Source organism: Nicotiana sylvestris, chromosome 2 (assembly GCF_000393655.2).
Source record: "Nicotiana sylvestris chromosome 2, ASM39365v2, whole genome shotgun sequence".
Taxonomy (NCBI): domain Eukaryota; kingdom Viridiplantae; phylum Streptophyta; class Magnoliopsida; order Solanales; family Solanaceae; genus Nicotiana; species Nicotiana sylvestris.
In genome coordinates this window covers 84,653,081-84,666,590 of record NC_091058.1, presented here as the reverse complement: position 1 = coordinate 84,666,590, position 13,510 = coordinate 84,653,081, and the positions used below count along the sequence as shown (strand labels likewise).

Here is a 13,510-nt window from a genome sequence, read left to right as displayed (position 1 = left end):
TTCACCATCATGTGTACCACTAGCTATCGACATGGCTCCTCCACGAACACTATTTTCTCGGTCGGTGGGTAAGTTAGCGTCGATGGCCACATGGGAGTTGGCGTCGATTGGATCCGCGACCGGGGCTCCGTTGGGGTCAACAGGGGGAACCTCGTTGTTGGGCACTATATTGTTGTTCTCGCCATGGTGTCCAGACTTAGCATCAACGTTCAAGTGAGCAGATTGGGAGTTTTATATTCTTAATTTTACCTAAAATTAATATCTCAAAGAACAAGAGTAAAGGAGAGTGCATTATGGAAATCTATATCAAATTGCTACTATTATCCTTAGCCTCACGGTGGGCGCCAAACTGTTTACCCTAAACAATAGATAACAATTAAATTTATATGTGGTTTTAAGGATATGCGGATTTATTTAATACAAACAATTAATGGCGTTAGATTCAATAGACAAAAGACGTAATAAATTGCCAAAGCAATAGTGGGAGTGATCCTGGACTCAGAATAGCTTAATGAAATGCTTGTCTTCGGTCCCAGGCTCTCAGTAATGGAGAACTTGATGAACAAAAGCAAGAACAGAGAAAATTAACAGTATATTACCTTGACATGCGTGTTACAAAAAAGTATCTAATGAATAGTTAGAGTCCCCTTTATATAGTAGGGGATTTTTACCCTAAGTACAATCCCGTAAAAGGTAAAAAGCTTTTTTTTTGCCAATCACTAACTTGCTTCCGATACTGGCCGGGATTCACGTCGTGACATCCAGCTGGTCACGAATATCATGGCCCTTTGTTAGTCGTGCTCAATTATCTGGTAATGCTCTCCGAAGTTTGGGATTCGAATCGGGCGTGGGGGACATGGACCCGATTCTTCGGAGGGCATATGTTTTGTCCGAACCCCGACTCGAGTGGCTCCTCCCTGGTCATGTCTTTGCTTCGTTTAATTCATCGAGAACCGAGGTGTCCAACGGGCTCGGTTTCACCCGTATACAAATACAAAGTTTCTCCCGTTGCTTTTTGGAACTTGATGATTATTCTTGTCGGTTGTTTATTTGATTTAATTAATTTTTTTCTTATTTTCTAGTTGCCCTCTTGCAAATATTTCACTTTCTTATTCAAGAAGAAGAAAGTCGTTTTCCATACTTATAATAAGTTATCATTTGCGAAAGCAGGGAAAAGGTGGACGACGATTTAGTATGCAAATATTTAATTTACTTCTAAAATGAATTTGTTAAGCATAGGCTATTATTTTCCAAAAGTATTTTTGAAAAAAGTTATTTTGACAAAAGTAATTCATAGAACTAGAATATACAGGTTGGCCATATAAGAAATTGATATTCTTTAGATGCAAGTGGTTTGACCCAAATCCAACAAAAGATAAAAGAGTACACAACCAATACAACATAATTGAGCTTAATTATACGAGGGACTATGATCGCTATGATCCTTTCATAATTGCACATAATGTTAGGCAAGTGTATTATGCTCCTTATCCCTTGCGGCATTATAAGTCCGATTGGTGGATTGTAATAAAAACTAAACCTGTAGGCAGGGTGAAAGTCGAGAATGTGTTAGATGTAGCATATCAAAACGATATCTCCAATGTTCACCAACTAGTGGACGATCAATTAGAAAATAATTTGGAACATCTTGAATGCATATTGGAAGAAGTTGATATAAATGAAGTAACAATTATAGAAAATGAGGACGAAGAATCAACTGCTGAAGCTCAAACAAGTGAGGACGATGAATTCTCGGACGAAGAACAATACGTTGATGAGCTTTAAAAAGTTGGTTTTTTAAAGCACTCTCATTTTATAGCTAGTTTCTTATATGTTTCAATCTAACTATGTATTATGTTATGCAGATGGCAGGCAAGGGTCAAGGTAACAATGAACCTACTGGTTCTCGGGATCGAGAAAAGGCTAGGAAGGGAAAAAGGAGGGTAGATAATAATACTCCCTCTTTTCCACCCTCTACAGAGATGCCTATGTCTTATCCTCCACCCCAGGGCTATACTAAGCTGCCACATCATCACGAGCCCTACACCTTCATCCAGACACCAGGTCTTTCATCACAGGGCCATAGGACAATACGTTCGACATACAATCCAGTTGCCTCAAGATCACGTGGATCGCAACCATCTATATCACATCCATACATATCACAGCCCCATGGATCGCATCCATCCATGTCACAGCCACTCGAGTAATAGCCACTCAGGTCACAACCATCAGTATCACAACTACTTGGGGTCCATCCAGATATATCGCAGTCATAGGGATCGCAACCATCTTCATCAACGACTCCATCTATTTCAGGCCTTCGCTTGCGAAGTAGTAGCTCTAACCCCCCTACACCGTCCACACATGCCTCCGATACACATGTTTCGGACGATGATGATGATGGTGACAAGGAAGTGCATTATGATCAATATCGCAGGATCATCATAGTCCCTGAGGGTGATGGATAAGAGTTATTTGTTATTTTTGCGTTTATTGTTTTGTAACGATTTTACTAAGATATTAATGTGTTTTTATTGTTAAATTGCAGGTTCATCCCAAGTAATAAGACTACGAGGATAATCACCAAAGCCATCAGAAAACTTTATGATGGCCCTTATGCGACTTGGACTGATTTTCTATTCTCGCTGAAGGAGCAAATTTTCAATTAATTTAAGGTATAAATGTTCTTTTAAGTAGTTTAATAATTTATATTTTTGATATTTTCATATTATAATTAACTTTTGAAATACAGAGCAAGTGTGTATGGGAACACCGCTATAGCGCAGAAGTTGCTCCAAATTTTCATCATAAAGCTCGCAAGTAATTGTCGGATACTTTCTCCGATGCTAGAAAGAAGAACAAGAAGCCTGACTGGTTACTTCAAAATTTATGGGATGATTTGCAAAGGCAATGGCTTACCATAAAGTTCTTAGAGAAGAGTGAAAAAGGAAAGAAAATTCGTGCATCTGAGGAGGGAGGCTCCTTGCACACTGGAGGTGCGATCAGCCTAGAAACAATAAAAAGAAGATTGGTACGTAATTGCTTAAATTATTTCAATTTTCAAAGTATATCTATTCTGTTTATTAACTAAATTAATTTTTTTTTCAGGAAAGGAAGTTGGGGCGTCCAATGAACCATGATGAGCTATTCAAGGAGACGCATATTGTAAAGAAGAAGAAAGAGTCGGTTCAAGAAAGGTGCGTCAAGGACCGGGCCTCGACTGTATATGTAAGCTTTCACTTTTCTTGAAGTATTTTAATTGACTTTTATATAAATTTTGAAATACTAATTCAATTTAAATTTTCGTATAGGATCGCTACCAAACTAACGTGGAGGAATCCAGCCGCACTCAGCCAGCTGGTGAATCAGGCGAGCCAACCCAACCTTCGGACGAGGATGCTGAAAGAATATGGATGGAGTTTGTTGATGGTCCAAAATGGGGGAAGGTATACGGTATTCCTATTAAAACGTTCTATCGCTATAAGTGTGGGATGCAAGGAATAGGGACTTCCTCGCAAGGCGAGCAACCTAATGCGGAGAGCCTCTCCGCTATGCGGAAACCTGTGACAAAGCTCACATCCGAACTAGAAGCGGGCAAGGAAAGAGAAAGGGTTAGAAATGCTCAATTCCTTGGCATCCAAGCTTAGATCAGAACTCTCCTATCTACTAGAGCTTTTCTGTTGCCCCGGCCTCGTGAGTCATCGCTAGAGGCTCGACATGCACGTGATCATTCCTCCGGTCCTCACCGTGATCGTTCCTCCCGTCCTCCCCGTGATCGTTCTTCCCGTCCTCCACAAGACTATTTTTATACCATCTTGTAGATTGAATTTCATCAGACGGTGATGATGATGTTGTCTAAAACACTCCTTGACTTTTATATACTTTGAACTAGACAAATATAACCCGTTTTGAACTAGTTGTAATAAGTTTTAACTTGGTTTTGAATTTTTATGTTCAATTGAACTTTAATTTGTTAATTTTAATATATTAACTGATTGTTATTGTGTTGTTGTGTTGTTGTTGTTGTTTTATATTGCTATTAGGTGTATTGGTATGTTGGCAGGTGGTGTAGCTGCCAAAACAGACATTTTATGCCAAATTTAAAACCTAGAAAATCGACCAAAGTTGGTCGGTTTTTATTAAAAAAAATATTTTTCTGCAAATTACCGACCAAAGTTGGTCGGTTAATGAACAAGGAATTCCGAGAATACAACATTACCGACCAACTTTGGTTGATATTGTTAAATTTTAATTTTTTTAAAAAATATATATTTTCATTTACCGACCAACTTTGGTCGGTAATTTTTTAAATTTAACAATTAATTAAAAACATAATTTAAATACACCGACCAGCTATGGTCGGTAAAATAAAATTATTAAAATAAGTTTTCAACCAAAGTTGGTCGGTAAATGTTTTAAATTCTTCAAATGGTCGTTTTAACATACCGACCAAAGTTGGTCGGTATATTAAAACGACCGTCAAAATAGCGACCAAGCATATTTGAACGAGTTTTGGTCGGTAATTAGCCATAACCGACCAATATTGGTCGATTTTTCTGATCGGTATTTACCGGATTTCTAGTAGTGCAAATATTTAATTTACTTCTAAAATGAATTTGTTAAACATAGGCTATTATTTGTTAAATATTTAATTTACTTCTAAAAGTACTTCTAAAAATAACTAATTTTTTAATTTTTGATCTAAGAGGCTCCTAGAGGAGAGACAAGAGGTAGAAAGCTACAAATAAGAACCTATCACAACATCAACCACAACTATTTAAAGTGATGCCTCATCGCCGTGACAGTATCAATTTGTTATGGTTTTCGAAGAACGAGGAGGAAAGTGATTGGCCTAATTTCCTCCTTTGCCATCTCTTCATCCACTAATCTACCATATTCCTGAAACAAGTCCTCAATAATTGCTTCTCCAAAATGGTGAGCCACCATTGATTCTTGGATAGACCTAACTGTCATAGCCACCGTTGTTCCATAGCTCATACCTTTTGCAATTGCTTTCTCTATTTCAAACGTTTCTAGCCGTTCCACTTCAAAGCACCCATTTACATTTACTGCTGCTTGTATTTCTTCCTTACATGGTGCATAAAAATGTACATCATAAGACTCAAGCTTTTCCTTTTCCACTTCTCCCTAAACATATTGACAAATATTTAGAATATTAAAAAAAAAGTACATTTAGTGCTAATGTATAATTACAAGTAACACATTTTACTCTTCACACTATATTCATTCGAAAATAAAGTGAGTGGCGCATAAATTAAAGTACTGTGTAAGATATAGTAAGTTTTATTGATTGCCAATTACGTGCATTTTTATTGGCATATCCAATTCTACAAATTTCTTCGCTCAAGAAGCCAAGATGAAGTTAGACTAATAATTTAAAAATGACGGACGAATGCGTACCTTACTAATTAAATTCGTTAATGCTTGATAGAGGATTTTCCAGAAGAAAACATTTCCTCTATCAACATGACTAAAACCTTCCCTACCTAACAAAATCAGCACCATCTTTCCTCCACTAACCAGCTCATCCGACCGTGAATGGAGGAACAATGAGAAGTCCTCCTCAAACTGCTCAAAGTAAGCTTTGGAAACCTCAGAAGGGCTATGTTCAGAAATGTATATGCTGTTTTTATTCAAGGAATTGCCTTGTTCATCATATAATCCTGGTGGAACCTGAGAGAGAAAAGAAGTTTAAACTTTATGAGCATTAATATAAGAAATGTTGACTTAATCAGGTCAATTACAACGTAATTCCAGATAACGTGATTCAATAAGCAATGATTCTTTACCTAGAATAAATAGTAAATATGTTAGTACTAGCTTAAATTATTAGAGGAACCCAATTTAGACAGCCCAACTCTCTTTCATGGGCCAAAGATGTGCCTAATTTTTTGTGCGACTCAAATTCAAGACCTCTAATTACTCTAGTTCTATTTTGAAATGTGTATTCATCTCATCTAAAACGTTAATTTACCTTGTTAAAAAAAAATACCGTTTTTACTTATTTATGGTGTAAACATTCTATATTGTTTCAGTCAGTGTATATAACTTAAATTTTAGAAAAATGATAACTCTAAACACCCGCTCTTTAATTCAATTGAAACAAACTGAATTGTTGAGAATTAATTGAAGAGGCTCACCCTGGAAAGCCAATGCAAGCTATAAGAGGAATAGATAAAGTGCAAGCAATGATCTGGAAATAGTCTCCCATAAAATGAGCCAGGATAAGCAGCTATATATATATTTGATGAAGTCCCTCCATTTTCATCATTTTTTCTTTTCTGCTTCAACAATTGATGAAATTTTGGCAAGGCCTGGAAAATAGCGTTGAAGTCGTTCGTCGGAAGGTCGTTGAGAAAAACTCGGAACTCGGGTGCCGGTTGCTTAAGCTTGTTGCGGCTGCTACATTCGATTTTGTCCAACATATCTTTAAGGTTTGACAACGTATTAGGTCCTGAGGAACAACCTAAGTCAGCTATCCCTATGCTTTTGGGCTTTGTTGCGAGATAAACTTCTTCCACCGTCTCCAGAATTATATGCTTCACCATATCAGATGCCTTCTTCTGCATAATTAATAGTTTAAATTCTATACACTAATAGACGGTATAAAAAAGATTTGCACTATCACGATAGGCAGTAATCCCATCATATTGGATATGCAAAACTGCAGTATAATAGGCAGTATCGCTATCATTTCTAACAATTCTATTTATTATGTGATGCAAAAGAGACCTGGAGTGAAGAATTTCTGGAATAGCTAGTTTCTCCAACTCCTCCTGTCATGTGGAAGACTTTGTCAACATCCATGGTGATGAGAGTTTCTTCGAGCTGTGTTCAACCGCATTGTGCTACCATCCCCTTTTTAAAGGCATGTACAAAAGGGATAGTGGGGTTTTCACTTATTTTTACTTTTTTGTTTTTGTTTTACATAGTGTCCCATAGCTGTACTGTATGCAATGCCTAAGGCCACTTTAGCGTGTTTGGTTTTGCTGCAAAAACAATTTATTTTAAGTGTTGTTTGTAAAAAGTACTTTTGGTGAGAAGTATTTTGTGTTCGGTGTATTAATATGGAAAGCATTTTTGAACAGCAATTAGTATTTGACCAAGCATTTAAAAATTACTTCTAAGTATATTTTTTTCAAAAGTGCTTTTTAAAAAAATAAATTTTGGGGAGAAGCTAATTTTTTCTGATTCTCCAAAATTGCTTCTGTTTCAACTCAAAAATATTTTTTTCATTCTAAAAGCTCGGTCAAACACTTTAACTTTAAAAAAATATTTTTGGCTTTGAAAAAGCTTGATCGGGCTATTAAAAGTGGATGCACACCCCGCAAGAATTGTTTTTCATTCTTAGGCTCGAATTGGAAACCTCTATTTAAGTGTTGAAGAATCCTATTTTGTCCCAGCGGAACCCTTGCTGGTCATTCAATTTACATTATCTCATATTTAAAGAGTCAAAAATACAATTTACCTTTGCAACTTTTGCTTATTAGTAGCACTGTTAGACTTATAAATTATTCTAATTTAATCTAAATATATACTCTTATTTTATCTCTAATATAATTTGTAATTCACAAGGTAATGCTTTTGAAACAAAATCCTTAACTTTCTCTTGTATGGGTCAAAATTTGACCACAAGATGATTATCAATAAAAGGGATGGTAAGGGATAGACCAAGTCATAGTCGTGCCCATGAAGCATAGCAACGAGTATCTCGGCCACTGCCGAGATCGAGCCATCAAAAGGTTTACAGAGCAGAACATATGTCGTAATACTTGGGCGAGTAAGGAAGAGTACAGTCATGAGAGGGTACGCTGGTTAAAGACCGTTGGATAAAGGGGAAAATTGGTACTCCCTTCGTTCCAATTTATGTGAACCTGTTTGACTGGGCACAAAGTTTAAGAAAAAATAAAGACTTTTTGAAATTTGTGGTCCTAAACAAGTCAAAAGGGGGCCCAGAGTATTTGTGTGGTTATAAAAGCTTCTTATTAAGGGTAGAATTATAAGTTTAAACTAAATTATTTCTAAATTTAGAAAGAGGTCATTCTTTTTGGAACGGACAAAAATGAAATAGGTTCACATAAACTGGAACGGAGGGAGTAATATATATGTGAAAGAAGAAAGCAAGGTGGGGGGTTCCGATCGGAGATTTCACAATTCTCAGATTTTGGTTCTCAACAGGAGGGGACCTCCAACAACAAACCAAAAGCCCATATTTTGGTTACAACCCTTTGTAATCATCATTCATGAATCAATAAAGATATATCTCATAGTCATCAACAACTTTCCCTTTTTTCCTTCTTTGCTCTTACAGGTACGGAACAATATATAAAAGATGTAAGCTTATCATTTACATTTGATGTCTATTAATCATCTTAAGGAATGTTATATAAGCTTAGTCTCTTTCGATTCTCATATTCAATATGCTTAGATCTAGAGTTAATTATGTTTGACTAAGATTTATCCTCTATTTCTTTATTAATTAATTTAACTAAAAGGTTTAACAGTTTTTTGGTCAAACAATTTGGTGCCGTCTCTGAGGATTTCTTAGCCAAATTTTTTAGTTTCCTCTAGATCTAGAACCAGCCAAGTATCACTACTAGGCTGTTATGGCCTCACCATCTCGGCATAAATACCATCTTGAAAGACTGGCAGGTCAGCCTTTGAGATAATCGTACCAATCTAGGTCAGATCTCTACATAAAATAGAAATTGCGACTGATGTCTATGAAAAACCCATGCCTCACCTGTAACGATGGGTTTGGCACGCCATATGCATGTTTAAAGTAGAATCGCGGTCACTGTGCGTTTGGCATGACCGCAACCCCATTTGACATATTCACTTTATATACCGACCCATACTCCCACCTCTTGGAAAGGGACGATAGCCTATTGTGTAATCCTTTGAATCAGCGGGCATATCCTGCCCTATTTTCGTACCCACACGCACTGGGCGATTTGTGAACAAAGTATGACATGTTTCCCTTGTTGTTTATGCATATCGAACGTGTGGTCGGACTGGGATTCGGTTTCGACATCCCAATAGGCAAGGTAAGTCCAACCCACGAGAAGCTAGATGTGGTTAACGACGGATCCAAACACGGCCACCAAACCTGAAATCATCATTTGAGTACGAGGCGAACCGAGCGACCCTACGGCGCTATTCCTCCTTTCACCAACTACCCAAGCCAAGGTAATAGGAAATTTCGTTTGGGTTTCACTTACCACGATCTCTTGTTGGTTCAGAACAGGAACACAATCGCCCCCACAAGTATGCGAACAAGGAACGGGCACCACCAAAACACCCCATGAAAGAGTTTCATACCATACCACCTCGCAAGCAGTGACCGAGCAAAGCCCTCTAAGCTGTACCAAATTACAAATAACAGAAATGGTACATCACAGGTCGACTATTAAGAAAATCTCCAATAAAATGCACCGAAATCTCCAATAAAAGCAAGATTAAACGAACTGGGACTCACTCACGAAACGCCAGTATTCTCTAGTAAAAGCAACATTAAGCACATCGCGACTCACCCCGACGCACGCATAAACAATACGGCGACGTGTAATGTTCTCCAATAAAAGTAATACAATGGGTTACAATTCTACCTCGCTCGAATTAACACCTTTACGGCCACTGTCCATCATCAAATGGGTTACAATTCAACCTTGATCGATTTAGCACCTTTACGGCCACTGCCATCATCAAATGGGTTACAATTCGACCTCACTCGAATTAACACCTTTATGGTTATTGGCCATCGTCAAATAGGTTACAATTCAACCTCGCTCGAATTATCACCTTTACGGCCACTGGCCATCGTCAAATGGGTTACAATTCGACCTCGCTCGAATTAACACCTTTACGGCCACCGGTCATCGTCAAACGGGTTACAATTCGACCTCACATGAGTTAACACTTTACGGTCATCGACCACCATCGAGTAAAAGAAAATTTTGACCTCGCTTGAATTTAAAATGGATTACAATTTCGATCTCAAATTCACATCTTTGCAGTCGTCGGCCATCGCCAAGTAAGTAAAAATTCGTCCACCCGAATCGATAGATTAAAATCGACCTCGTTCGAATATATAAGCCAGAAATTGACCTCGCCCAAGATGGGGACTCCAAGTTCGACCTCGCTCGAATATATAAGTCAAAAACCGACTTCACCCAAGACGGCAACACCAAGTTCAACCTCGTTCGAACATATAAGTCATAAACTGACTTTTCCCAAGACGGCAACTCCAAGTTCGACCTCGTTCAAATATAAGTCAGAGCTTGACTTCTCCCAAAGATGGTGAGTCTCAATTCGACCTCGTCTGTATTATGATTGATTCCGCCCGAGTTAGCAAATCAAAAGTTAATTCGCGCGAACTTGCAAATCTAAAATGACTTCATTCAGACTCACATGACGAGATCCTACCCGACCAGGGCAAGGTCGGATTCCCAATTAAAAAGATCAGGGACTCATCACAAAAAAGGAAATTTGAAGGTCTACAAAAAAATATATACGAAAAATGGGAGAAAGGGAAAAAGAAAATCAGAAGATACACCAACAAAGGCGAAGCAACTATTTCATACAAATATACGTGTGCAGTAGTCGCACCATACAAAACGCCAAAACAGACCGTTAGGGAGAAGATGAAAATAAACAACAAAAAAAACTAAGTACACAGGTTGCAACAAAAATTTCACTCGGCATCAACCCCATCACTGTTCTCCCCAGCATCATCATTATCAGAAGGAAACCCATCCTCAGCATCAACGCCCTCGCGAGCCTCCGGCGTCACAGTGTCGTAACCGCAGGCAGCACGATCCTCGCGTGCCTTTGCCCGAACATCTTAAAAGGCGGCCTCTGGAACATTTCCCACCTCCCATAAACCCTTGTATATATCATGTTGGGCCTTGGTATGGACCCATAGTTCATACAGGCGGCAGGGAACAGTGGCTGAAGCAGACTCTTGTTGGGGAGCTTGGGCCAACAACTATGCCTTCTCAGCTTCAAGAACAACAACTATGTCTCCCAAGATCTAAGCGTCCTGATCAAGTTCACCAATTCGCTCCTCAAGACGTACCTCCCTTAGTGTGGCCGTTGCCCTCTCAGACTCCTGCTCGGACTTGAGGATGTGGATAGTATCTTCTAGTGTCGCCGCTCTCGCCAAGGCTGACACTCGAGCATTCTCATCTCTCTCCATCTCGGCCAATTTCTTTTCCAGCTCGGCCACCTTCTCTGTCCATTCAACACTCAGAGCGTCGACCTTAGCAGCATTTTGCTCAAGCTATGCCCGTAAAGATAGCACCTTCGCTTGAAGGTCCTCACACTCCGCGGAAACCCCATTTCCCACCTCAAGCTCTTCGTCCTTGGAATGAAGCCACTCCTCAAGCTCACTGCATCTGCGGATAGACCGCATCGGATCCGCATCTCTTTTCTCCAATTCCTCCTTGGTAGACTGGGTACTGGCGTCTGCTCTATCCTACTCGTGCATCTCACCACATCTGTTACAGTACCTTCGATACTTCTCGTCCATCTTTAAAAAAATCACGGCCTGCAACTCGACCCTACGGGCACTCTTGACCTCCAGCATGTAATCCTAAAAGAAAAAAGAGAGGGACAAAAGGAGTCAGTAAAACAAAGGTCACTGAGCGAAGGAAACAAGAAAGAACTCACCCTTAGGCGCAACGCAGCCACACCGCGTGACAACTCGGAGTCGCTGACATCTTGTAGAGCTCAACGTTCAGCGGCGGAGTATAGAAGATCGAACTGTGGCACAATGTCCACCATTTCTTGCAGCAGGTTGAGGTCAGACGGAATTTCGAGTATTTGGGAAGGGCCTCCCGCTTCTACCACAGTTCGGGTAAAGCCCTCCTCGAACATCCTCATGTCCTCAGGGTCGATGTCGGATTCAGATTAATAATCCTCAACCATGATGCCCTTCCCCCTCTCGCTAGCCGAAGAAGGGGCGCGGTTCGGTCGAGATTTTGAAGGGCCGCCCGAACTCGAAATTTTGCCTCCCCGCCACGTTAGCCCCTTGAACGCTCGCAACAGGCATCGTTTCCACGGCTGGGTTGGCACCACCTCCGACTTCGGTCACCGTCGGGGTAAGGACATCCCTCGAAGAAGTTTTGATTAGAGAAACCCCTTCCAACACTACCCTTCGTCTCTTTGATGAGCCCTCTCCACTACTAGTATGGGAAGATTCACCCATTGAATGGACGACGGGAGTAGGAATCTCCGGCTGAGTAACCTCCATGCTCACAGCTTCAGCCGTAGGCGCAGGACGGACAGTAGTTCTTGGTACAGGCCGGGCAGCAACCCTTGACACAGATCGAGCAGAAGTCGTCGGTTGACGAAATGCGAGCGGAGGAGCCCTCGTCCTCCTCGCTCCACTCCGACCTGTCAATAAGGAGGGATTAGATCACACAACGACAAGGTAAAAAAAACTATGAAGCAGGGGACAAATCAAAACTACAACAAACCAACTCACCAGTAAGAGGCTTGCACCCAAACTTCTTAAGGAAGGGCGCCCACTCACGAATCCCCGCCGTGTGGGGTAGAATTGTGCTCACCCACTCGCGAATATCGGCAAATAGCGGGGGAGGTAGTCTCTCGGCTGCAAAAGCAAAAAACAAGTCCTCAGCAAAGTTGCTAAAAGGAAGACGACCGACGAACATCTTAAGAAAAAATCACAAGTAAACAAGGGAAAACTTACGACTAAAATTTCACGTCTCTAGAAACCCTACCGGGTTCGCCACAAGGTGCTCTGTCCGTACATAGAAGTAGCTTTCCCAAAAATAGCGATTGGCCTTATCGTCCATCTTCACAACTAAGCTTTTGGTTCCTCGACGGCACATATGAATCATCGTACCCCCAAGAAAATGAGGGGCTACGATGTGGAGCATGTACCCTAGGGAAATTCCTCGGCCGTCCAGCTCCGCGTACTTGATGAGCATAAGAAAGAGCTTGTATGTGTACGGAGAGAGTTGAGCCAGGCACACTTCATAGAAGCAGCAGAAATCCACCATCGGGGAATGAAGGGGGAGTGTGTATCCGATGAGGAAGGGGTATGCATAAAACGCACAGTATCCCGGCCAGTGCAAATGCAAAATATCCTTTCCCGACAGCACCATTTCGATTTGAGCAGGGATTCCCCACTTAGCTTTGAGCGTCGTGATCGTGGCCTCATACATAGTGGAAGAAACGAGTTCCGGTTTATTTCCGGAAGGGCTATAAAAATCAGTCTTTGCCTTCCCTAGACGAAGAACTATCTCATCCACTATCGGAAATCCCTCATCTTCCACCACCTCCACTCCCTCTTCGAATAAGGATACGTCACTTTCCGGCACCGGGGCACCAATAGCTCTATCGGATTGGGAAGAAGTACTAGCCATTTATCTTCCTTGATCGAAATAAACAAGAACGGTTAAGGAAAAGAGATAATGGTCACGTCGAAGTCTAACGAAAGCAAAAGTATGAAAGACTAGAG

At 40.4% G+C, this 13,510-nt stretch overlaps 1 protein-coding gene across 1 annotated transcript; it reads right to left on the bottom strand.

The window, feature by feature from the left end:
* Positions 1 to 4,618: 4,618 nt before the first annotated feature.
* LOC104212231 (probable methyltransferase TCM_000336) lies at positions 4,619 to 6,869 on the bottom strand. Its single transcript, XM_009761450.2, has 4 exons — positions 6,757 to 6,869; positions 6,165 to 6,587; positions 5,425 to 5,697; positions 4,619 to 5,151 (listed from the first exon to the last, which is right to left on the bottom strand). The coding sequence occupies exons 1-4, from the start codon at positions 6,829 to 6,831 to the stop codon at positions 4,819 to 4,821; spliced, it is 1,104 nt and encodes a 367-aa protein (XP_009759752.1). The 5' UTR covers positions 6,832 to 6,869; the 3' UTR covers positions 4,619 to 4,818.
* Positions 6,870 to 13,510: the final 6,641 nt, after the last annotated feature.

Bases quoted from the DNA above. Each gene is read 5' to 3' on its own strand.
- LOC104212231 (XM_009761450.2), bottom strand. From the start codon at position 6,831: ATGGATGTTGACAAAGTCTTCCACATGACAGGAGGAGTTGGAGAAACT. The intron at 5,698-6,164 runs GTGAGCCTCTTC...TTTCTCTCTCAG, and splicing joins GCTTGCATTGGCTTTCCAGG to GTTCCACCAGGATTATATGA. The intron at 5,152-5,424 runs GTACGCATTCGT...CAATATGTTTAG, and splicing joins TAACGAATTTAATTAGTAAG to GGAGAAGTGGAAAAGGAAAA.